At 42.3% G+C, this 25,966-nt stretch overlaps 1 protein-coding gene across 19 annotated transcripts in view; it reads right to left on the bottom strand.

Annotated features, from left to right (window-relative positions):
• Positions 1 to 418: 418 nt before the first annotated feature.
• Positions 419 to 25,966, bottom strand: part of adgrl2a (adhesion G protein-coupled receptor L2a) — a 94,811-nt gene continuing 69,263 nt past the window's right edge. For 3 of the 19 annotated variants that reach the window (XM_063496211.1, XM_063496213.1, XM_063496212.1), the window contains 19 exons: positions 25,375 to 25,478; positions 23,318 to 23,503; positions 22,893 to 22,931; positions 20,865 to 21,048; positions 20,006 to 20,128; positions 19,391 to 19,596; positions 18,567 to 18,740; positions 17,820 to 18,029; positions 16,939 to 17,159; positions 16,240 to 16,306; positions 12,238 to 12,329; positions 10,906 to 10,950; positions 10,571 to 10,597; positions 9,674 to 9,842; positions 9,346 to 9,474; positions 8,490 to 8,586; positions 6,761 to 6,889; positions 6,027 to 6,044; positions 419 to 4,249 (listed from right to left, as the gene is read on the bottom strand). In XM_063496211.1, coding sequence (XP_063352281.1) covers positions 3,402 to 4,249; positions 6,027 to 6,044; positions 6,761 to 6,889; positions 8,490 to 8,586; positions 9,346 to 9,474; positions 9,674 to 9,842; positions 10,571 to 10,597; positions 10,906 to 10,950; positions 12,238 to 12,329; positions 16,240 to 16,306; positions 16,939 to 17,159; positions 17,820 to 18,029; positions 18,567 to 18,740; positions 19,391 to 19,596; positions 20,006 to 20,128; positions 20,865 to 21,048; positions 22,893 to 22,931; positions 23,318 to 23,503; positions 25,375 to 25,478 — 3,068 coding nt within the window. In that variant the 3' untranslated portion in view covers positions 419 to 3,401. Of the gene's footprint in view, positions 4,250 to 4,845; positions 4,899 to 5,992; positions 6,045 to 6,760; positions 6,890 to 8,489; positions 8,587 to 9,345; positions 9,475 to 9,673; positions 9,843 to 10,570; positions 10,598 to 10,905; positions 10,951 to 12,237; positions 12,330 to 16,239; positions 16,307 to 16,938; positions 17,160 to 17,819; positions 18,030 to 18,566; positions 18,741 to 19,390; positions 19,597 to 20,005; positions 20,129 to 20,864; positions 21,049 to 22,892; positions 22,932 to 23,317; positions 23,504 to 25,374; positions 25,479 to 25,966 lie in introns of those variants that run through there. The other 16 variants (XM_063496217.1, XM_063496230.1, XM_063496219.1 and 13 more) reach the window with 15 other exon arrangements.

The raw sequence follows: 25,966 nt of genomic DNA, 5'->3' as shown, positions 1-25,966 counted from the left end.
CTTCTGTTTCCAGAGGCTGACTTGTTCCTCCGTGGGAGGAACCAAGCTCTCAGCCCCTCGGCTCCTGGCCTACTTCTGAATCAATGTTTGACAAAGGGCGAGTCTCTCCCTCAGCAAAAGGCAGGGAATTAGAGAAGATCTTGAATGGTGAGAAGGCCACATGCAAAGCTAGAGGCTGTATAGTCCACATTCTCTATCAGAGACAAACAGTCAGTGCGAGATCATATTTCCCTGTCCTCAATAATGAAAATAAACCTGCTTACACACTAAGTTTATCCACGTCGAAGGTCACCGTGTCGGGATAAACAAACTGCAGTTAGAGAGAGGGGTGAAGAAAGGGTTGGCAAATATTTGTTTGTATTTTATGAAGACCTGACTACTGACACCACTGAAACGTGAGCTTCTGCTGTTAAAATGAACTTTATTTTACAATTTGTACATAATCTTGCACTGGAGAGTTTTTTTTTGTTTCAGGTAAACAGATAAATCGGGTGAATGGTGCTTCTGAGTGAGATTTATCCTAACAAAAACAATGAGCAAAGACAAACCTGCAGGTCTGACTATGGAGCATTGCTTTCAGTGTTAACTGTGGTGGAAGTTCTGAGGTTTAACACATTGTTCTGCACTCAAAAAGGCATATTTTCCCTCTGTAAGTGTGGGTTAGCCACTTCTTTTTAATACGCATTGTCAGTTTAGCATTACTTTTGACTTTTACAGCACATATTTTGTCATTCCGCTGTCAAAAAGACTATCAATTCATTATAATATTTATATTTGTCATTCTTAAGACTAATTTTATGCTTTCAAATTACGTGTACGCTATCAAACGTTAAGGGATGTTAAACACAGATAAAATGGCGCTGCATGTTTTACAATGCAGGAAATCAATATGCTTTTTTTCTCATTATTATGCATGTCATTATGCCTGCCATTTCAACAGTCAACAATCACCACAACACTTGATTCCAAACTGACATTCAAGGGGTCTGTACAACAGATCACAAAAAAAGGAACATAATTCTTCTATGACAATTTGAAGCCTCAGATAATTGCACAAAATGTCACATAATTGTTGAAAAAGTCAAAACAACACACAGCCCACACAGCCTTATGTGCACTGACATAAAGTGCATTTTTGCTAAGTTCTGAGTCATTTCCTTCAATGCCAAATGGTAAACAGTGCAATTTCCAGCAACCCTGCTGAGAGCTGTCACTCTGCCTCAACTGGTGTTATATTAAAATGCTTCAGAAATTAGCACTACCTGAGGCATAAACCACCCAAGAACTGACTGTGGGCTCCAGCAGAAGCAGACATTAATTAGAGCAAATATGTGTCATAGCTGGACATTTTATGTATAATATATTTCTACAGCCGCAGCCAAGTGTTACATTGACCCCTTGTTAGGTCTGTGGACACATTTCCACTCCCACACGGCATTTTAAGCCAACATCTTACTACAAGACTCCCGTACTGCCAGACCCTTTAATGGCGCTCAGTCTAGTGCTCATTTAAAAATATACTAAGTGGACAATGCTTTGAACCAGTGTCGGGTTTTTTGTGTGTTTTTTTTTTGCCTTTATTAGTGTCACAACCACACAGAGGAACATTTACAATGCAGTTTTCCTACCTGAGTTTCTCATCTTTGAATCACATGGAAAGATTTGGCTTCTCTATAACACATACGCGCTCTCTAAACTCTGCAGTTAGCAAAGAAATAGCAGGAAAAGAAAGCAAATAAACGCTCTAGAAAATAAATTCACTAATTTACCTGTCAAGGTGCTCGGGACTTAACTTGTAACCTGAGTCAAAAGTGTATTTTGTCCATAGCAAAATAATAAAAGCTTTTTCCTCAAATAGTACCAAAACCACAAACCATTAAAAAGCAACTGGCATTTGACAAAAAATCTCACATTTATTTTATTTGTTAAACAAGTGTTGAACTTTACATCAGTCTTAAGTGAAGAGCCCCTTGGTAACATGTTTACATAAAAAACATGAGCTACAGTACAGCATGTATACCAGTGCTGGAAAATATTCACACATTTCCCATTTATTTATTCTTTTTTTTTTTGGAAAGATTTTAATAAATAAAATATCCAAACCCAAGCGGAAGAACTACATTTATGATAGGAACTTTATTGTTCAAAGTCGCTCGTTTCATTTGCGCTTGCCCACCACTCTGCCGTTACTTAAAAAGATCTATATCTGCCAGAATTACACAAAAAAACTGTGCAATGCATAAGTCACCCTAACTGGGGTTTTTGCATTCCCATTCTACCAAAGTAAATGGCAAAGTCAAATAAACATATTTAAACATGGGCGATATCGATGGAAGAAAAAAACACTGTTCACAAGTGGAAAAGGTGATAATGCATCTTTGTAATTAGTTGACTCGATCTCTCTTTTTATAAGCCTTAACGTTCAAACGCACTACCATGAATGAAGTGTTGGAACCATAAACACACTGTATAACATATGTGCAACTTCTACACAATAGTCTCTCAAACGTTAGATTTTGCAATTATAAGGTTTCTTCATATTTATGGTTTCCCATTGAATTTTTTTATTTTACACTAGCAATACAACAAAATATATATTTTAGCCATTTTTCCTTGACAACAGTTCAAGTTACAGTTGAGAAAATATAAGGCCAGGGGCTTGATTGCTAGTGGTTATACAATCCAAACTTGATGGTGATGGAGACCGATCAGGACCTTATATTCCTTTTCTAACAGTTTGATCAGGAACATTTTGCAAACATGTCCATGTCCTGGTCCAGGGGTACTGTTCTGTATACAATATTTAAAAAAAAAATAACAAAAAAGAAAAAAAACAGGCTTCAGCTAGGTTGTTGGGGAGTGTATGTACAGCCTTTTGACTGGGAGGTTGCTGATTGGATGTAGCCAGTATTGATTCTTTCTCGCTCTCTCTTTTTTTCCTTTTTACTTTTTTTCCTTTTTCCTTTTTTTTTTTTTTTTTTTTACATTTTTTTTTAATTTTCGTACCTTAAAATTTTGTTTTAATCAACAGCAGCAGCACATTTAAATACATAGTTGGCTTGTCTCTTAAAATTGAAATTTGACTCTGCATTTTATGTACAGTCTCATTAAAACTCTGCACTGCCATAGCTGTGCTCCAAGTCTATTGGTCTGCAGGGAAGTTAGGAAGGGTATGAAAAGAAGATGGCAATGGAGATGTAGGTTTGCAAATGGCTAAGTGTAAATGGCGGGGCTTTTAAGCTCTCTTCAAAAAAGCAAACAAACCCCAAACAAACAAACAAACAAACAAAAAGCCCCATTAAAAAAAACAAAGAAAAATGCCTCCCTTCCCTTTATAATGTCCTCCAAGAGTTCAGGGCTGCAGGAAGGCTGGGAACGGTCTGGGGATGATTTAAATACATTTAAAGGCTTGTCACTAACTGCATCTGTCCTTCTCGTACGTCGCCTTCAGGGATGCTGTCCTCTTTAGTAATGGGAATAATGTAACCATCACTGCTCCCTCGGCCTATCTGGTAGTAGGCTTGGAGCTGCTGGCCACCCCCCAAGTTAGGCATACTCTTGTAGTAAACGTCCTCATTCTCGCTCCTCTTGGAGGGGGACAGGTCCTCCACAACATCAGGGCTGCTCTCGGGGTACGGAGAGTCTTTCAGATTAGGCATACTAGTGTACAGGGAGTCTCTGTTTGGGGACTGCAGACTATCATCGGGATTGGTGGGTGTCAGCTCGCTGACAAACGTATCGACTCCCCCATCGGTCCTCACCTTCTTCTGGGGTGCATACAGAAGCGAGTGAGTCCGCTGGGGGATGAGAGGTGCCTCCAGCTCCTGCTGATGGTGCAGCTCGAGGCCCACCGTGTCACCCACGTGGACCAAAGACGAAGCGTCGGCCACAATAGCGTCATCTTCGCTGCTGCTTCCACCTACCACCGTCACCTTGGGCGGAGCCCGCTCCGTGTGGTGGTGATGGTGGTACTGTGGTGGCTGCTGGTGGTGGGGTGGATGATGTAAACTGTGGTGCTGCTGCTGTTGCTGTTGGTGGCTTTTATTACAGGCACGCAGGTTGTTGTGTACTAGCTCGGAGATTATCATTTTCTCAAAGGCAGCATCGTCCAGACTCAGGCCGCAGTCTACTACCTGCACACTGTCGCCAAAGTCCCCATTACGGAGCGAGTAGCTATTATTAAAGTTACCATTTAGCGGTAGAGTATCCATTGCACTTGTGTCCCTCACCGCATTGTTCAGTGAGTGCCCTGGAAAGAAAGGCAAATAGAGGGGATTTTACATTAGTCAAACACCAATAACAGCAGGGGGAATAAAACAGAGCATTAATGCTGTTTAGGATGCAGTTTCACATGGAGGTCAAATAAAGCCATGCCGTAAATCTGTTAGTTAGGCACAATCCTCAGCATACGCAGGCATGCATCACTTGCGTTGAGAAATCATTTTACTTTCTCACATATACATTTTCACTTTCCCTTTTAAAAAGTTGCTTTAAGAACATACAGGAAGGGGTTTGTGCGCTTAGTTCTGCCACAAATGTGAAAAAGATCCCAAACAACATTAAGAAACAGACAGTAATCACCATCACAACACACCGGGCAAAAAGTGGATGTCCACATGTATGAAGCCACAGACGGGCAAGCTACGACACTTAAAGGTTTTCTAGCAACTAATAGGTTGGATGTGCTGAACTAAAGAAAAGGACAGAGATGGCAAAAGATGACATAAGACAGAAAAGGGAAAGTGGTCATGTATCGACATGGGACAGCCATCTTTGTTCTCACTACAAGGGGAGCCCACAAGCAGCACTCCACCATCACCACACACAGCAGGTGAAAGGACTCACTTTAGACAACTCACATCATGTCTGTCTGCTCAGGCTATCTGGTCTAAGAGCAGCTGATGTACAAAAGAAAGTAAAATGATTTATTGTAACATGAAGAATCACTCAAAAGAACAACAAAATGTAACGGTCTTAACTGCAACTTAGCAAGAGCAAGGGTTCAGCAAATGAAATAATTAAGCATCGGCTAGCTTTTAGTTTTCAGAGCTAACTGCCAGCAGCCGCTTTGTTGTCGATTTTTTTTTTTAAAGTTGAGTTTGTGTCGGTACACTTGCTGTCCATTAGTTGGCAGCTTGTGTACCCAAAGCTGGCAAAGGTCAAAGCCTGCCCGCAGCTCGGCACTTGGCATCCGTCACAGTAACAGTTCCCAGTGAGACCCCGGTCACTAGCAGAACAGCTCAAGAAAAAAAACAGCTGCTGCTGAGGTCAGACTCAGTCATGTTAGGAATTTCTCAAAGCATGGAGGTCATGGAAAGCAGCAGAAAAATGTATTTGTAATACCACGACTGAGAAAGGAGATAAAGGAACTCTGCTACCACTTTAATTATAACATTAATTCAATGTCCATGGCAATTCATTATGTCAATGTCCAGGAGGGGTGGACCGATTGTGATTAAAGGGAAAGATTTTACAGAGATTCTGTGGAAATTTCAAAAAAAGTATGAAGAACGAAAACTAAAGCTGAACAGCTGCAGCCATGACATCCATGTGTTTATGCCCGCTAGAAGGCAATTTAGTGTCCAGACGGGTGTTTCTGGGGTAACAAACAGTGCGGGGAACACTACTGGACACTGAAACTGCTGTATGCCACACAAGGACAAACAACTGGAGAGAAAAGAAAAGACATGAAAAAAAAGGTAGAAAGAAAAGAAAAAAGAAACCTTTGTGACAAAAGCTGTTCTGACGGGGAGGAAAAAAAGCAACACATTTTGTTTTGGTTAAATCTCAAATTAAGCAAAAGAGACAATAGCAGAGTAATAAGCATTTAGAAGCTCTGGAAGAATATTTGATATTTTATTGTCTTTCAAATTTGGGTAGATAATTTTGTGAACCGCTTGCTCACTGAGTGTGTGTTAATGGCCTAAAGTGAACCAGTGATTGTGCCGGGGTTTTGTTGGGTTTTTTAATAAGCATGCTGAAAAAAATTTACATTTGATAGGCAAAGTTAAGTTTTACTCCCATACTTGTCTCTCTGTAGGTCACTAGAAGGAAGCACAAGGGAAAAGCACAAAACATGACAAAGGAGGCCATTTCAGTTTCAAAATAGAATACATATATAGATATATATAAAAATAATCACAGCACAGTCTTTACAGTGTGGTATATGCTCAAAAGTCATGACCAACTGTGTTACAGTAAAGCAATCTGTGAAAGTCTGTATGTGTATGCAGCTACTAATGCAACGCTGCATGATTTTTCTTGCAGTTTAATGTGTTTTGAAGGGGAAAATTCCCTCTGAAGTAAACCAAAACTAACAAACGACCTGTTCAATTCAGGAGAATTCATCATAATAATCATGCAGTTTATACTGCGGCTGCACAGTTTGCATTATTTTAAGGCAGAACGTGTAGTATCTCTTTCCCATCTTAATCATCATGTCCCATGCAGAGTATGGATATTAGAAATACGAGAACACATATGAGACTCTATTGAGGCGAACCACAAGAATCTCTGGCGTGCATGAAAATGTGTGCATTTTCACACAGACACACACACACACACACACACACATTCTCACACTAAGTAGTGTATCAAGCATTTGGGAGACAGTGATTCAGAAGGAAAGGTGATACTGCCGAACATCCTGCTTTTCTTTTAGTGTGCTGTACACTCAAGTGAGATACAAAAGAGGGAGAGAGAGAGCAGGTAAAGACAGAAGAACAGGCAGAATGCAGGTGAAAGTATCAAGTAAGCACACCTGGTGAATTAAACACTGGAGCTGTGGGAGTGTTACATACGACTGTCTCAGCCAGTAAGGTGTTATAAGGGTTGTTAGTGCCTTGTGGTCGCAGGAGAGGATTTGTTAGTAGATAGTTCCCGGTCATTCCTGGAGCAGCAGGACAGAAGAGGAGCATTGAGAAAAAGAGATCAAGGAAATTAGCAGCAGTTTGTGGAGAGAGGCGTGTGGTGCCACTTTGCTTTTTACGCAAAATCTGAAACGTAGTGATCGTACAGAGTAAAGTTTGAGGAGCAACCAGGGGAAATGCAAAAATAGTCAACTTTGCGCTGTCCTTCTACAGTTATTTAGTTCATTACGTGTGTTGAAAGGCATTTATAACCCATTTATTTACCAACTAACATTTGAAACAGCTGTGCTCATTACTGCAATTTTTCACACTTCTTGCATTTTTTAAGTCAAGCTCGGTTATTAGTATTATTTTTCTCCCAAAAACAGCACCCTGTTATTGTGCAGAGGTTTTGCTGTTGGACCAGGTCCAAACATAAGTGCTCCCAAGAGACCAAGATGAACACGTCCAAGTCAAAGTTATTATTAAGTCTTAATTTTTTGCCACTTTCTTCCAAAAGCTCATCTTCTTTCCATTCCCCCCCCCCCCTCAGCTTGCAGTGTGTTTTAAGGATCTGAGGTATTTCGGCTGCCATTTATCACCTGTGTTAAATGCCATCTGTCATGTTGAGAAGTCTCCAGGGATGTTTTTAATGACAGGGAAGTGCTTCTAGGAGATAGAGCCATCCTTCAGTGCACTGTCTCTCCAGGGTAACGAGGCAGCTACACCCCAGAGTGATCAATATCCAACCTTTACATTAACATCTCCAGGAAATTATACTGATGGCCCCCCAAAAAAGACTTCTATTTTGATGCTGATGTATCAGCAAGCCAAAATGTGTTTTAAAGCCCTAGGTGTAATGTTGTAATTTGTGACAAGTGACAGCAAAATTTAAGAAAAAGTGACCGCAAAGAGAAGCAGAGACAGAAGTCAAGAGGAGGGGGGAGGAGGGAGTGAAGTTAAGCTACCTCGGTGTAAACCCTCTTTCCCTTCACATGCTTGGAAAGCCATTTCAGAGAGCAGCAGAAAGCCTAACAGCACACTAAGCACTCCAGGTCAGCCAGAGTTGAACATCATCTTCTCATCATCATATTTGTGCTCAAGCTAAATAATAAATGACAGTTTTTTTTCTCCCTCTCCCTCCCACTGTAAAGTAAGAGAGGTCACCTTACATGCCAGGCTACAAAATGCCTTTTTAAAGCAATGTTAAGATTTTCCGAAAATAAAACTTTGCCACCCCACCCCTTCCCCGCCTTTTAAGTTTTGTCTATGTTTCCCCTGAGCTTTGGTATGAACTTTGGACAGCCAGCACTTAAATTAAAAAAAAAAAAGTTCTTCCAGCCTTGCCCCAATTTAAGACTGACATTACTGGCCAGAATGACAGCTCACAGAGTATTTGAGGATGGATTTTTGTAATCCTTTGCTGGCAGAACAGGGAGACTACACTAAAGACCTAAATCTTTTTTTTTTTTTTTTACCGTACTGCTCTGTCTTTTCAAGCTGAATCATTTATTTCGATTACCAGAGTAGGACCCTAGACGGTGTTGGTGAGATCATTGGAACTTGAAGGAAGTATTTTTAGCTGGATGATGAAATGTGTGCATAGGTGTGCATGTGCAGAGAAATGAGGTGTGAACTGACCTTGGTTAAGGGTGGAGGTGCTGTTGATGTCACCTGAGATAAAGGAGGACTCAGATTGCTTTCTTACGGTGTCATTCCACATTCTCCTGATACGACTCTGTCAGGTCAACAAGGGACAGTCATTAGGACTTTAAACAAGCCCGTTCACCTTTCAGATCAACTTTCATTCGATTTCCCTCTACGTGCTACAGACTATACCACAAACCTACTAATATGCAGCGAGGCAAGGGCAGTAGTAACTGCTCAATCCCTCTGTATGAGTTTTTCAAAAACTAATTTTATGTAACTCAACTTCTAAACTACTTCAGCTCCAGTTATGACTCTTTAAAATAGGCTGGAGGTTATACTGAGACGGGGATGCTTCTCTATAAGCACATTACATCTGGAGGTATTGTCTGCTAAGGTCTATTAGCCTTTAATAAGAACCGGATAAGGCGAGGACAAAGTTGTTGTTTTCTTCTTTGTAATTTTGGCTCTCCCTGTAGTAAAAAGTGCCTGCAATGCTCTTTAAACAGTGCAATACTTATTTCTTTCCCATGCACATGGCGTTAGTGAAAAAGGATAAAAGCAAGAGCTAAAGGGGCCAGAACAGAAGAAAGGTACTCATGCAGTACAGCAGATGCTGCTTGTAAAAAAGTGGGATAATGTTTGTGTCTTCTCATCTACCTCTGAGGTTAAGATGCAGGATGTGCTTTTTTTCTGTGCTCACAATAAAAGTACATTTTCCTGAGGAATCGTTTAAACAGTGGGGTTATTAACAATGTAACAGAGCTGTACGATGAGTCCAGGATACGCCGCGCTCTCATCTTCTCCTGGCACGTGGCGAGACTCTCACTGTGCAAAATTGCCGGTGTACCTGTGTGCCAGAGGAGTAGCGTGCGCTGGTCCGTGTGGTGGAAGTCTTCGCAGAACCGTGCGAGCTCTCAGTCGGCAGCCCTCCGCAGCAGTACGTGTGGCGGAAGCACTTGCTGTACTCTTTGCGGACCTACGCAGGCAAACAGCCAAGTGTTTAAATACAATGTTGACTTTACATATGACTTGGGCAAGAAGCAGAATGAGGCAGTGTTTGTTCTTTATATCAGCATCTGTGAATTCAGCCGAAGGTTTGGCCTTGACTGCTCAAAAGCCTTCTGCTTTTCACTTTGAAAGAGAAAAACCGTGCGCAGTGCAGAGTGACAACTTACTTTTTTCTGGAGAAGGCAGTGGAAAATGAAGATAAACATTCCTTGAAAGGTGTTGAATATGGTGAAGAGGTACGCCATAACAATCGAGGCCTCGCTGATGAAGAAGAGCCCAAAAGACCAGGTGAGACCGAGCAGACACAGCAGAGCAAAAGCACCCATGACCCAGGATCTGAGGGACGACAAACAAGACACAGGACGAATCCAGCATGAGGGAGGTTCTGTGACAAAACAGTGATTGGAATATGTAATCACCCGGTTCCACTATGAAATATGTAGAAAAGGCTGAAAACCAGGTGGGAGGAAAATGAAATAAAATGAAAAAGAAAATACACACACACACATACATCCTCACAACCCCTTCCCCGCTGTCCCCACCCCTCCATCCTCACACGTGCAGATTCTGCCCTCAGACAGGACAAGAAACAAGCAAAAGAGCTTGACCTGCTTTTCTCTTTATACCTCTCTATTTATTAAAACATACCAACCGCTATAACAAGACAGCACGACATGTTTAAAAATAACTCAACAAAAGCAACAAACACTATCATATTCATCTTCTGAGTGCGCTATCAGAACTGGAGAAGCTACGCAGACGTGGAAAGAGTTCAAGGAAAACTCCCTGCTTCGTGTGTGAAGGTCCTGCGGAGCCTTCGCACACCAACAGTGGTCACGGTTCGATGATCAAACACACAACAGTAATGACAACAAAACTGGATTTCAAAAATGATGGACGTGGTGGAAGTGACCGGTCACAAAGACAGTGGATGAGAAGCTTAGAAGCTGCAGTTTGTGAAAGGAAATGATAGAAAGAGGAACAAAAAGGCACGAAGGAATAACGTAGGATAGAGAGAATAAACTAGAAGCTGAGGAGACGACTTCTGGGCAGTATGTTCTTACTTGATAAACCGTTTATTATCTTCATAGCTAGAGAGCATGATAGGCAGGAAGAGAGAAACACAATTAGATTAGAGCGCATAACAGCTTGGGTTAGTCGGCATTTGAGTAAGATATCGTCAACTTTGATTCAAGGGAAATCACGGGAGGTAATGAAATAAAGGATCTAACAAAAACTGAGACTTGTATATTTTGCTGTTGATGATTCAATTACAAAAATCCCATGTAGAACATTCAGTGTGAGCACGCTGTCTGTAGCTGAATATGCATTTATGCTCCTTTACACGTGGGTGGTGTTGTGTGGGTAAAATTATCTGAGGTGCGTAGTAGAAGCTTACCCAGGCAAATCTGTATTATAGTAGCCGTCACAAACGCGATAATTACTGGTGTGGATTGCAGAACAGAGACAGGAGAGAGGAATGACAGAAGAAAAAGAAAGGAGAGGGTGTGCGTTAACTTTGGCTTCACATGCAACATGCAGCGACCATTGTCTGACTTCAACATCAAACTTTGGCAGGAAAAACAGCGCCAACAGGAAACAAATGATCACAGAGGAAACAGCGATTAGGCAAACGGTGCATTTCAGTACAAACAAGCTTAAAAGAAATCATTTCTAACATCCGAGATCAAAATGCGCAACAGTCTGAAGTTCAGTAAATGCTTTCTGTAGTGGTTTCCTTAAAAAGGGAGTAGTCCATCTCAAATGGACCTAGAATACTAAGTAAGGCTTTTTTGTGACTGTTCTCTCTGATTGCGGTTTTACCACAGAGCTGTGTTGTTGCACGCATTCATTAAGCAAAGATGAAGAATAACAAACACTGGACGGGGGAAAAAAAAGAAAGCAGCAAGCGCCGCTCCCGCAAAGCGTGGTGGAGGTTGAAACACAAACTAATATAATGTAAATAATGCAAAATGGCATGAGACTGCAGGACTGTAACCAACAAGGCCCTGGAGTAAACAGCAATAAATATATATTTATATCATTTTTCTTCATACAATGTGCAAAAACAACAGCAGCAAACAATTAGCGCTTTGGAAAACACTGAGCTACACGCTGAGGTGACTCAGCAGCGGCTACAAGAGGAAAGGCTGAGTGTGGCGGTGTTGAGATGGTGGCAGATGTGTTAGGATTTTTTTTTTTCTTTTTAGGATTAGAAGCTGGCATCTCTCTCGCTCTCTCTATATATATTTATATAAATATGAAAAAGCTTTGACATTTTCCAGTCTCAAACACACATGGTAGCTGTTCGGCTGCGCCCCACCCTGCCAGAGCCAACGCTGAATGGTTACGCGGCATCCTTACAGTGATGCGTGTCATGCCAGAGCAGTTCTGTGGCTACAGGTTTGCAGTAAAACACCAAAGCATGAAAAATATGAGTCACAGAATATGTGTAGTCATCATCACAGATTATACACAACATGTTGATGCAAAAAAATGTAATTTCAGTGAAAATATTAACGTCCCCTTGAACCATTTTAAAATTGGGCCTAAAAAAATAAATAATAAAAATAATTCACGTAGAGGTGGAGAAAGTAAAAAAACAACAACTTAACACTAAAAGAGGCTTGTGTGGTTTTTCCGGGGGAAGTGGCAGAATAGCACCGGTGTTAGATTGCTCATAAGCGGGAGGAGTGTGCGGGCGCTCTGCATATGATGACGCTTCACTTACTTTATATTCTCCAGTCGGCTAGAGTCTGGTTTCAGGGTGGTGGAGTGCTTCACCATTTTGTACATTGTGATCACCAGGAAGATGAGATTGAGCTGTCAAAACAGAGTAATGGCAGTGTTAATACATGAAGATGTATGACTGAAGATATAGCACACAGAGAAAAAAACTGTTAATTTGCCCATAAGTATTAAAAGAGGAGAGCCTTCAACTCTGCATGTCCACAGACTAATCCAATAAACATCTATCGTTCCAGCTAGTCTCAGACGGGGCCGACTGGCGCCAAATTTAGTGTCATTCTATATCAATAAGAGCATGGAAATGCATTAAAATCCATCACTGTAAGGAAAAAAAAGAGAAAAGGGGGTGGGGTGGGGGGGGGGGTGGGGGGGGAGGAGCAGCCACACAGCACCATTCTGGGAATGTCAGAAGGGAATGAAAAGTAGCAGAAGAAATGAGAGCCTCTTGGTGCACAAAACAACTGCATATCATTTTATGCACATAGTGAAATATTATAAGGTATAACCAGCTACAGAAGGCTTGAGGGAACGTGGTGTATTTTGTTCGATTCCTGTTTGTGGCCAGATGAAAAGAGAGAGAGAGAAGGAAGGGGAGACGTGCGGAGGCTGTTGCTTGCTTGTTTTAATGTATTAAATCTTTAGAGAACCAGTGGCACATATCAGGTTGAGACAGGGATACGATGTGCTGTGTTTCTGAGCACATTTATTTGCTACCTTTAAAAAAAATCAATACTGTGATTTAGAGACACAAAGGCTGCATGGTCCAGCAAGGAGCCCTTCCAAATGATTTACCTCAAAAACATTTATTCTGGGGCAAACTAGTACCTGACACAGCATGTACATGTACTCACTCAGACAAACCCAAGTGCATTTGTGCTGAAAGCCAGGCATGTATAAATAATGTCAAGGAATATCTTACAAAGGGAAATTGAGATGTGAGTCTCCAATAGAGCAAATAAGAGGATCAAACACCAGAAACACGGCAGACAAATTTATGTGTACGCCTGCGTCAGTGCCAAGTGAGTAACAAAAAAGCTCCATGCAAGTAAAACATTTGTAGGGACGAAAACCAAACAGTGCATTTTGGTGTTAGCATGTTGTCTTTAGAGCACCGCAGCACTGGCAAAAGAAAAATGGAGACGGACTGCCAATGCAAGGGACCTTTGTGAGCTGGACCCAGACCACAGCCATTCAGTCTCGCACAGAATTTCTCAGTGTTCTGGTGCACACACGCTGCTATCAAAAGACTACCTGTGGTCAATACATCACCCCTCCACATGCAATCAACTCATGGAGCCACTCACAATAAGCCCGACTGTAAAAAAAGAAAAAGGATGGCTTGGGAAAGGAAAAAAGAGCGAGAGAGAAAGAGGAAAAAAATGCAAACCTTCTTTCATATCACAGACGGCACTGAAACTGTTTTGTTTCACCGTTATCAGCCATTATTCCTGTCTGCATGAGTCAGACAGTGGGTGTGGGTGTGGGGGAGGGGAGGCGTGTGGGTGTGGGGGGACACGAGGACGAGGACTTTTGAAAAACCCTTTCACACAGCCTGGAGTGGTGACATGGATCCAATGAGACAGAGGAGAGGGACACAGTACTTTAAAGTAACCTAGCAGAATGGCACATGTTCCCACCCCCACCGACATGCTTTCGCAGCCCTTCCCGGGGGATCCCTCTTGCTAGAGCGGAGCTGTCTTGCCTCTATCCTTCACTCTGTCTCTGAATCATCACTGCAAGCCATGCAGAAGCACCTTGCCACACTGGGACTGAGGAGAAAGCTTTTTCTGAAGCGGACTGTGTGTGTACACACTGAACTCCAAATGAACTGCTGGGGATAAAATATTAAAGGTGCAGATGGAGCTGTCCAGATGATAAGAACTGCTTGCGACGTGTCATGATCCAAAAGGCCTTGTGTTGAAGTTATCTCAAGCATGCTAATGGCTCCCCCCACCACTCATTACTTCCATGTTCCTCCTTTCATGGAGCTAATACCCCCTGTGCCCAGAAGCAGGGCAACCTCTGCCTAAGAACAAGGATCTAAATGCCTTCTCTCAGCTTTTGTTTTCAGTCAGTATTTAGGAAGCGTTTCATCCGGCAGCAAAAACAACAGGAAAAATGAGGGGGAAAAGCACAAGGCTGAGAAAAAACAAAACAAAACATGACCACCCTAGGTCAAAACTGGTGTTACTTGGCACAAACATGGTCTGGGTGACAAGTGGGGATCCAGACATAAGCCAAAGCAGCACTGTTTTCTCTCCCTTTCTCCTGTTCATGTGCCTTTTCGCCTTCTAACTCTCTCTTTCATTGACAAGGACAAAGCCAATTTGTAGAGAAACCAGGGTCACGGATGGTGCAGACAAACCTTGCTCCTGCACGCTCCCCCGAGATGCCCCTTTCCACAGTACTTTGTCTTTTTGAGTCAATTGTTGCACAGAATCAGAGGAGCGATGTGCGAGGCCCGGCCCAGTGCAGCAAAACCTCATTCCTGTCACATATTAGCTCTGCTACAATACATTAGCTCCTCACAGGGTCATGATTCTATCTCTCCGGTCATCACCACCGGGATCCCGATCATCATTTCCACTGCAGAAATATTTTTCATGCAAATCATTATGAGAGCAACACTCGATTGGAAAACAATGAGGGCCCAATTTAGGGAAAGGAAACATATTCCAGTGTGGCTGACAGAGCATTTGCTGAGACAGGGAGAAATGTATGTTTGCTTTAATACAATGTTAGCTTTTCCTCAATTATAAGCTCACACATTCAAAGCAGGGAGGCAGAGAGGAGGAAAGAAAAAAGACAAGAAAATCACTGAAAACAAGAAAAAGTCATTTCAGCATTTACTCCGAGACATTTCAATCCAGCGCAGACCCTTTTCGGGTGTGCACCATTTCTTCCATTCCTAAGCCAATCCCTGTTTGTGAGAAAGCTGTGAAATGCAGTCCAGTGTGCAGATTTGCCTTTTACTTATTCTGCTGCCACACAGACAAAGAGTACGGCTACTGCATCTTTACTTTGAAAACTTGGAGCAGTCTGCCAACAGTGCGCAGGGACTCGATGGAATTTGACACGGCTGACCCTTTTCTCTAGTATATTTTCAGTGTCAGCTTGATGTTCAGCAGAGGTCACTGCATCTGTAGATACAGTACCAACCATTAGCTTGGATAATGAACACAGTACTGAACAAATACCACCCATCCTCCCTGCACAGCAGCAAGACGAGCCTGCAGAGCTTCCTTATCCCTCGGTGTGCACGAGGGCAAAGCAATACATGATGTGGGAAGCTGAGAGGATATATGTGAGGCACACCACCTGCTATTTCTTTCTTTTTTTTTTCCTGCGCAGGGAAGTAAGACTCCCGAAGGTCTTATTCTTCTGAGCCTCTCTGATGGAGCGAGAGATAATAATGTCATGACCAGTAAATAATTGCATGCCTCAATGGGACATATGTCAATATTATATGCTATATGTCCTTCACCCTTGGCGGACCCTGACCAAACAGAAGGGATGCCTTTGCTCTCCTTCTTCCCGACAAAGTCGTCCGCTATTTACAGGCAGACAAATACAAAAAAGAGCTATAAACATTACCCTGGCTTGCAATGTGTGCTGTAAAATGGACCGTTTGAGCCAATTGTTAACATAATTTTTTCCCTTCATCACATAACTTTGAAGGTCATCACATCTGTGATATGAGACTTCCTGAAATTGTGTAAAAGTGAGGTAAAAGTACACTATCAAGGCCTGATCCTTGTCAGGCGGTGAGAGGCAGAGGGGAGCGTCGGACTCCTCGAAATCTGTCTGTGGCGCAAAATTAACCTGTCATCACCGGGAAGGCTTGGAGCAAAAATCCTGCTGACTTTTCCCTTCAGTTCAACCATCTTGCTCCCTTTATCTCTCTCCTGCATCTCTTTCATCTCACCCTCTCGGTCCCTTCCTCACTCTGTCAGTATGAGTATTCAAAGAAAAGAAAACAGCTTACCATGATGATACAGGTGACAGGTCCTATAAAACTCCATATGAAATGATTATCCACACTTAGCCAGCACCTATGTCAGAGAAACACACAAATCAGCTCCAGGCAGTGAACACCACAAAAACGACATCATGCTCCTGTGGCTAAAAATGGAAAGAAATCATTTTTGGTTACTTGGGCTGATGTATTTTATTATCAGTGTTTAACTTAAAGCTCTTTCACAAAACGAGCAGGAAGACCGCTGGACACAACAGGAGAAGAAGCAAACCGAGCAGCCCCTCTTAATAGCGTCGTCTTAGCTGTGATATAGCCATTAATCTATGTAAAAGGCTTTTTTTCCCCTGCACTGCGCTCTCCTCTTTAAGACAGCATTTACAAACAAGAGGTCACAGGAGGGTCTTTGAACAGAAAGGCATTAATGTAGCTGCAGCCTCCCCTGAAACCACAGTGTTGAGTCTGTCAGCCACTTTCAAATGACATAAAAAATTGAACAGCTGCCCATCCCTGGCAAAAGGCGCTCAAATGTTTTGGTGTAGTCTCCAGGGATGCACATAAGGTGCTGGCAGAAATGACGAGCGGATTTCTTTTCAAAATCTGCCACACGCAGACACAGCAGGTAAGCCCACACAGTGCAGCATCCAGCATGTCTGCTCTGCATTTCCAAGAATGTTTTCAGAGAGAGAAAAAAAAAGAAGCTGCACTCACGCTTTCTTGGTCCCGTAGCTCCTGTAGTCAATAGCTGCTGAGACGCCGACAACGATGGCGGGGAAGAGGTAACCAGACACGTAGTAGTACTTTTTCCGCGAGTATTCGCTCTCAAAGACTTCTACAAGCATGAGGTACAGCTGGACTCCCTCAAGACACATCCAGGAGAAGGAAGCTAGGAAGAAGAAGTGCAGGATCCCCGCAATGATGGCACAGCCAATCTGAGAACGACAGAAAAACAACCGATTCAGACAATCAAAGAACAAGAAACAAAGGAGACGCAGTGAAATTTATTAAATAATCTTTCGACATCAAGATGACACGTGTCGTTTCCACCTGACTTTTGTTGTTGTTGCTGTTTTTTTAGTGAAAATTGTACATCGTGTACCCCATCTTTTATTGAAGCTCCCTGAAAAGACGGCGTTCGTCGTTTCAGGGCGTCTCGTTCAACAGCAGAGAAAAACAATGAATATTCATTCACCACATGGGCTCTGACTAAGCACAGGTTTAGCTTTCCATCAGCACAGTACAAATTTAAATGCCATTAGTATTGTGGGGTTAGAGTTAGGAGATTTAATTATTTGGAGCTGTGAAAAAAGACAGAAAAAAGCTGCCGTTGCTCAGGAATCGTCGCTGCAGCTTCAAAGGAAAGAGGGAAAAAGACCCATCAAGAGGAAGACATGTCCCTTTAGTAATCTATATTAATGGTGCTGTTCCACTCATGTCATGTCAGGGACAAGTGGGGAAGGCTAGAAACAAACAATGCTTAAAGTCTTATCCATTTTACTCTGGAAGGGTCTTTTGTGTGAGGGGTGAGAGGCGATAAGGAGAGAGAGGATGAATCAAAACCAAATCAATAGGGTGAAATCATTCCGGCTTACCCTGGGTTCCGTCATATCGATACCAATTAGGAATATTAACTCTGCAATGAAGAGATTAATGCACAAGTTCTTGTGGATGGTGTTGCGATCGCTCTGCAGGCCCCGGAAGAAACAGAAGGTGAAGATGCTGATCATGAGGCAGACGAGGGACACCACGATGCCGACGCGAGTGATGACGGTCAGGAGCAGCTCGTGCACGTCACTGCTGGCCTGAAGCGAAAGGGGGAAATGACAAAGAGGGATGTGTGAAGCTCTGAGGGAAATAACGGTAGCCTCCCCTTTTAGATTTGATAATTGAGGCCTAAAAAGAAGAAATAACTGGTTACATTTACATTCCAGCATAATGAGATAAATCGGGAGCAACAAAAGGACACAGAGTAACCAATTTCATATTTTGGGACTACATCACTATCCCATGACATATCTGCGGGCACCCATGGTGATGATATTGATTAAAAAAATCTTTCTCTTTCAATAATTGTGGTTATTTCATTATCGTTTGCTTCTGGGTGTAAAATTAGCATTACGTGTTGGAGATGATACACTCAAATCAAGCTGAAAGATGAAGAAAGTATGGTAAAAACAACCCAGTACGCACAGATCGACTCATTAAACCGCACCGTGAGAGCTGCAATCTTTAGCTGCATTAATATTCAAGCCTAGAAACTAAAATGTTAGGGGTCTGATCTTGATTTAATCAAAAATCCTCCAATCCTACGGGTGGGCACGAAAGAAGACTGGACATACTGAGGTTTCACGGTGTGCCATGAGGATGGCAAAGTTGGTGAGATGGCTGCATGAGCAGGTGGTGTGTGTTTTATTGGAGTCCAGGAGTTTGCAGCCTTGGGTGGACCAGTAGCCCATCATGCTTCTCTCAGAGTAATTCCAGAAGGAGCAATTGGAGTTGAAGTAGTGCTCCATCTGCAGATAACAAGAGATATGGTTAAGTGTCCAAATAATTGACTTCCTGAAATTGAAGCACATGTAGAACACAGAGGCCATTTACCCCCTACTCATAGAAAGTATTTTTCTGCACTGATATGGATGAGGATTTTTCACTTCACAGCTCTTATGAAGCAATTCATATGTTGTATCTCATTTGGCACATGCTTGCCAAATCAACCGAAGCATGGTCGCGTATACGAGGCCTTAATAACAGAGAAGCATAATTGTTTGACGGCATGTCTTTGGAATTGCACAATTTCTCTGATAAAGAATGGAGTCACGCGCGGCCCTCTGGGAACTCTAGTGACAACTTTAAAAGACGAAAGATAATTGGTGCTCCAGTAATTTCATCCTAGATTGTAGGGCTAATCTAGGAGTTAATTTCCCTCACTATAAAAGAAAATGGGTATCATTTATATCCCAATGTTGATTAAAGAATTAGTTTTCATTAAGAATTCACTTAGGTTCTAAAGACTCCTTTAATTTGATGTTCAATGACTTAAATAAACTGCCGACTGACCTAGCCAGACATTTACAATTCAAATTGCACATCTCCGTCTACTCTAGATCTTCCCTCCTGGTGTTTTTAATATGGCCCGTCCATTTGTTCCTGCAGGCGGACTTACATCAATGTGCTCCAGGGTAAAAATCACGGGGTCATTAATGAACACGCGGCTGGACTCTTTGTTGATTGAGGCGGCAATGATGTCCGAGTTGACGGCTACCGAGACGTTGCGGGTGTAGGCGTCATTGTCCATCTTGATGGTGGCGTTTTCTGTGCTGAGGAACTGGCTCAGGTTTTTGTAGAGCATGAAAACCAGTTTGGCAACTCCTGCGGGGCGAAAGATTTAAAGAAACACCAGATTAGGGAAAGAGCGACGCAATTAAAACAATAGGGGGCTAAAAGAAGTGAAGGACAAAATATGCAGAAGACCAGAGGACCAAAAAGCCCTAAAACCGACTCCATTTATTTCAATGTAGCTGAATTTAAATTATTCAAGCAATTATCTGCATGGATGAGAGAAGTGAGATATATTCGCTGAAAACTTGTACAAATGGGCTTATTTTTAGGTTTAAAATCGCAGAGCTTTGGAGTTTTTGAGATAAACTGCACTCAGTCTCTTGAAAATGAATCCATTTCACAGTTTCTCCTACGCTAAAGAATCACTTTTGTTTGTCTCTGAGTTACCAGAGTTAACTTTGACCGAGCTTCTCTCGCTATCGTTGCTTTTTTAACTCACCATTCCGACTGTTGAGCTTAACAGTATTGGCTGAGAGCTGGATTGAGATGCCGCTTTTGCCGATCTGTGGAAATTTGAAATCCTGGACCTGGCCATCCGTGCTGAGAACATACACTTCCAGGACTGCCAAGAGCAGAGAGGCAGGGGATGAGTTAGAGAACAACAACAAAAAACAGAAAATCGGTCAATTCAGACCGTTTCAAAGAGACAAAAAAGAAAAAAAGCAGAAGGGAAGACGATTCACGCCGGAGCTTTCTTCCTGACATTTCTACACAAGCTGTTTGAGTATGCACACCAGAGGACACATGATCATCTCGTGCAAACACTAAATGTTAGTGACAGTGCGCCACGCAATAAAAGCGTCACTCACACAGTGATTGTTTCATCCCAGTGGTGCTCCCACTAATATGAATAAAACGGTGCTGAGAGAAACAAAAGGACTCTCTCGTACGGTCTATCAGCTGAAGAAAATGAGCGAAGGAAGAGGAGCTTTGGATAAACAATGTCCTTTTTTCTGACTGCACAGCAGGCTAATGTTCACATTAGTGTATAGAGTTACAAGGTCTAGACGCACACATTTATAAAGTAAGCGTGCGCAATCAGAGAATCCAGTCTATTTAATTGTCTGATATTCATCACTTTGTCAGTAAGCGACTTGTTAAACCTAATACGCGTTGTTTTTCACTTCCCCCGAGGTTTAAACCCTTATTATGAAAACAAAGTCCTTTTTTATGAGGCGGCCTTGTTTTGCTATCACAGGAGTTACTCTTTCAATGAACTGAGCGTAATCAAATTAGCCGAGGCGCACATCAATCACGGACGCTTGTCATTTGCTTACCGCAAACTCGGCTTTACTCACTTATATTATCTGCTGGGACTTTGACAATAGCCGGTTCCATGAGGTTGTCAGCGAGGACGAAGGCCCCTTCCTCCAAAGTATCCAGTAACATGGTGGCTGCGTGAGTTTGCTCGGTGCTGTTCATGTCCTGCCAGGACTTGAGCGCCTCTGGTCGCAGAAGGTTATCCACGGTGTCCACAATGGCCTGTATTAAAGCAGATAACCGAAACAAATCCACAGAAAACAAAGATTCTTGAGTGTCTGGAAACAAGTGACATTTTCCGTGGATGAGCTGTGACATGCAGACGCTGATGTGAGTTAGTGAAACGCTGTGCTGGAGTGTCACGTCGTTAGGAGTGAAATGGACAAAAGTGAGGAAGTTGAAAGGACGTCAGGTGTATATGTAATGTAAACATATACTTGCAACACATTTCAAAATAACATAAAATAAAAACAATAAAAAAATGTTTTTAATGTGATGTTAATGAAGGAAGAACTGCTAAAAGAGCGGAGGAGAAGAGGCGCTTCAGCTATGGTCGGTTTCTTTTTCAAGGATGTTGCGTCGATGCTCTGGGTCACAGTGTACTGAGCCTATCACGTCTGTCTGATAACAGGATATTAAGAGACGGCCCGGTGAAAGCCAAAGTCTCCGTGGCTGATCTCAATTAAAGCTCTCTAATTGGAAAGTTCAGTGGACAGCAACTTTCCTTTTCTTCAAACACTTTACTGTAGAACAAGTAATTAGGCCGCCCTGCAAAGGCACTCAAAAAGTCAACCAAAAGTGTGCAGTTTGCTAAACTGTTGTTTGTCCCGTGAATGCAAACCTTTTTTTTCCTTTACCTTATATCTTTTTTGCCATCTAAAAGCTCAGGAAACACGGAGGATAAATTGGGCAGAAATGATGCAGGGTTTTCTTCGGGAAATAATAAAATCAATGCGTCTAATCAGGTAATCAATGCTGGCGACGGCTGGAGGAAAGGGTGGGGTGTGTGTGTGTGTGTGTGGGGGGGGGCTAATGTGAAGTTGCGTCAGATGTCAGATACTGATGACTCAACAATCCCTGTCCCTGATCCTCTCTCATGCTGCTGTAATTTACATCGACATAACCTCTCGGAAGTCAAATCGAAATGTTTTGGCTTTAAAAAGCGAAACGATGATGCGACACGGCGGGGGCGATATGACTACGTATGTACTTTTTGCTTTTTTCCAGTTTCCCTGCCTCCTTTACGAGCGCACGGCCGTTGACTGGCTAATTAGCTTGATCCATTTTAACACCCTCCCGAAGGAGAGATGGATTGAGGGGGGTGACTTTGGTGGCAGGTGGAGGACACTGATGTCCCTGATGGTGGAGAGATATATATACAGCTAAAATACTTTGATGTGCGAACCCAACGCTGTGAAAGCATTTGGGGAAGAAAGGAAAAAAAAAAGCGTTTGACCTGCACTAACCCTATTAACCAGCTCGAGCTATAGATTTGTACCTTTAATTTATGAAACGCATTACTTTAATGACCTCAAACCTGCGCCCTTGTGGATTTTCCCTTTGCAGGCTGTGAATGATCAGGAAATGATCCTTAGAAAGGGTTTTGATACATCACTACAAAGCAGCAAATCCTTCATCAAATGAATAATGAGGGGGATGTAAGAAGAGGATGTCTGCTTGAGTTGTGCCGTTATTCATGTAGGCGTGCAGTCTTGAGTAAACACAGAAAATAATAACAGGGAAAAACGGAAGAAACAACAAAATACACCATAGCTGTCAATGCATACAGGAGAGAAAAAAAAACAAGACACGTACACAGTTACAAAAAGAAGCCACCTAAGTAACTGGAGATGACTTCTCTTTGACTTAGGAAGCACTTTGAATACAACTGTGTTTTTGTGTGAAGCAATTACTCAAAAAAGCAGGAAGCACAGGGAGGAGGGTGTACACGACAGTGGAGAGGGTGCATGCTGCTGAACTTGGGCTAGGGCATATACAGTACGGTAGTACAGGAATAGAGGGGACAGCAGCTGCAAGCAGAGTGGGCAGAAGCTTTGCTTCAGTACCTTCATGTATGCCCTGCATGTCCTTTCTCGCTTTTGGAGCTTTTTTTGTTTGAGAAGGAAAAGAACAGATACAAAATAGAGACATGTAATTTGCACAAGTTCACGAGCTTGAGTAAAGAATTCGTAGAAATAATAAAGGGCTGAGCGCTGGATGGAAAAACCAACTGATAAAACGACCAGTCTCAAATGCCACCGGTCTGAAGCACGAAAGCACCGTGGATGAAAAGCACAGAAAAGCAGACTGCTGACGTAATTTGGTGAAAAAAATCAAATAAAACGCAGCTATTGTATTAAAGAAGTATTAAGTTATCAGTAAAGCATAAAAGCTATGTAAATTATGCAGAGTCATTCAGTAAGAGGGAACTGGGGAGAAACTTGAGGTAATATTTTTTAATACCCTGCTAATATGTGGAGGATCTGGTTACCTTATTGAAGCTCCGTCCTGCAGAATCCTTCTCGCTGGGTCTGAGCTCCTGCAGCTGCGCATCCAGGATGTCCACCAGCTGCTCCATCAGGCGCACTGAGGAGCTGACGTCCCCAGCAAAGATGGGTCCTTTGGTGTGCTTGGCTAATTCATTGGCCAAGTTAGCCGCGTTTTCACCGCTGCGGATCTGCATGGGGAGAGAGTGAGTAATGCTTATGAGAATACGAAAAGACAGACTTGGAGGGCTCTTTACGGCTCTGTTTCTAACATAAAAATCACACTTGAATGAGTCCTTGAAATACCAGTTATGAAAAGAGGGTTTAATGTTTTCTTCACACAGCAGAAGCTGCTATAGTGGCAGTTTTTTCTTTTTTTATTGTGCGCTAAGGCAAAAGAAAAAACAAGTCTACAAAGAGTGGTTTGCAAAATAAGACTATGGTGCAGATTATACAGAAGGTAAAAGGCTTTTAATCAAAGGGTACAATGTCAGGTACTTTTGTCCCTTATTTCCGAGTCGGGTGCCAAAGCAAATGAGTCCACGTGGTGGATTTGGAACAGATTATATGTCGGATGCTCTTCCTAATATAACTGTCCTATTTATGGGCCAGCTTCTGACCTCCCAGTTTCAAACTGGGTGAATGTGTTAACCACTACACCACTAACCAAAGTGTAAAATCAAAATCACTAAAATGTAAATACACAGTTATACATACTACAGCTGTATGGTGCCTTTCCTACTGTCCCTCTCTATAATGCAGTTTGTGTGATTTTTTTGTTAACACAAAATTTGGATCGTTTTAACTCAGATATTTCACTTTTTTCTTTTTTTGTAGTCGTCTTCTATAAAACCAAAAATAGGGATGGGTATCGTTTAGGTTTTATCCGATACCGGTGCCAAACCGGTACTTTTGAAACGGTGCCGGTGCTTAAACGGTGCTCAAACCGGTGCTTAAAGAATGGAGAACACAAAATTGGTCCAAAAACCTCTCATGTTCAGCTGTTTTTTTGTAAAAAAAGATAACAATGTTAGCCTTTTCTGCAGCTATAGGGCATATTTGGTATCACTCTTGGCTGGAAGCAGTGCTTAATCAATGGAAAAAACACAAACTTTGTCCAAAAACCTCTCATGTTTAACTGTTTTCCACTTTTTCTTTGGTCATTTTAGCCTTTTTGGCCAGGGTGAAGGGAGTATCTGCCATCAAACAAGAAGACAGCCGCATGTAACTACAACGGTGTTTGCTAGTTCACCTTACATGCATTAATTTAATAACGTGGTTAGCCTACTCAACGTAAATTACACACGAACAACATTAAGCTACTCACGCAGAGAAGAACGGCTGCTGCTGCCATCATCATCCTCATCATTTCTGCTACACTGGCAGGGCTAGGGGCCAGGACTCTACTCTTCGGGTTCTTGGGGGATGATGCTAACTCCGGGTCCGATAACAGGCACCACACCCGCAGTAGATGTGCCGGTGTGAGGTCTCACAGCAAGCTATCAAACACGGCGCATTTCTCGGCTTTAAAAAAAACGCTATGCGTCGCCAGGTGTTTCATCAGATTTGAGGAGTTACCTCCTTTGACAGTATCACAGTATCAGCTTAAAGTACTTGTTGCAGGCTGCTGAGTTTGCATCTTTTGCTGTGAAGTACAGCCAGACTTTTGACCGCTTCGTCTTGGGCATTTTTAATCTGTAGCTCTGCTCTAAAAGAACGTACGTACCTGGGCCCGCCTACTATCCTCGGAAACGTAAAATGATTGGCTAGAATTGGCTCAGGAAAAAAAGCACCGAAATGTGCGCTGCTTTTCGGTCTGGTTACTACCGTTTATGTCACCGGTACCCATCCCTAACCAAAAATATAGGACACATCAGCCCTTTTTGTCATCCCGCTTTCGAGTTAATCTGACCCAGATTTGCTGCCATGTTTATATTTTTTTTTCCAGTGAATAATTTACTTTTGCAATTGAAGTCCTTTACAGGAACACATTATTTTTGTCTACTCCTTATTTTAAGAAAAACACTTAGATGGAAAACAGCGAGGCAGAGCTCATACAAACCTTCTGGGCTACTTGGTTGACCCAGTGGGAGGTGCAGTTGCTGAGATCAGGGCCCTTTGGGTGCCAGTCCCCGGTGGAAAGGACACATAAATAAGATGCTGTGCCTGACAGAAAAAAACCAAGAAAACAAACAAGAAGAGAACAGTCAAGTTGAATCAACTCAAATCAAATACATATTTTTTTATGAGGCTGCTCGCTAAACAACAAAGGCAGAAACAGAGATCAAAGGAAGAAATTGCACACAAGCAACACAATCATGCAAATTGAGTATTTATATGTATAACATATATGAATCCAAAAACTTTTTCTGTGCACATGAAAATATAAGCCTGAGCAGATGTTTCTTTTTAGTTTTTCCCCACTTTGTCTATCGAAACAATGTACAGAAAACTAATTTTGTTAGCCTGTTATTGCTACAAAGTGACATGAGTTCATATACAATCAAAGAGGAACGCACATTTCCACACAAACAGCTGAGCCTCAGTCAGTCAGACTCTGCTTACGTTAACACGGCCACTGCTGATTCCTTTAAGCTAAAGCTTTTTATAATTAGAGAAAAAAGAAAGGAATATCTAACAAACACGGGGATGTT

This window comes from Pelmatolapia mariae, linkage group LG15 (genome assembly GCF_036321145.2).
Source record: "Pelmatolapia mariae isolate MD_Pm_ZW linkage group LG15, Pm_UMD_F_2, whole genome shotgun sequence".
Classification (NCBI taxonomy): domain Eukaryota; kingdom Metazoa; phylum Chordata; class Actinopteri; order Cichliformes; family Cichlidae; genus Pelmatolapia; species Pelmatolapia mariae.
The sequence above is the reverse complement of the archived record's forward strand: the minus strand, read 5'-3'. Positions and strand labels throughout refer to the sequence as shown.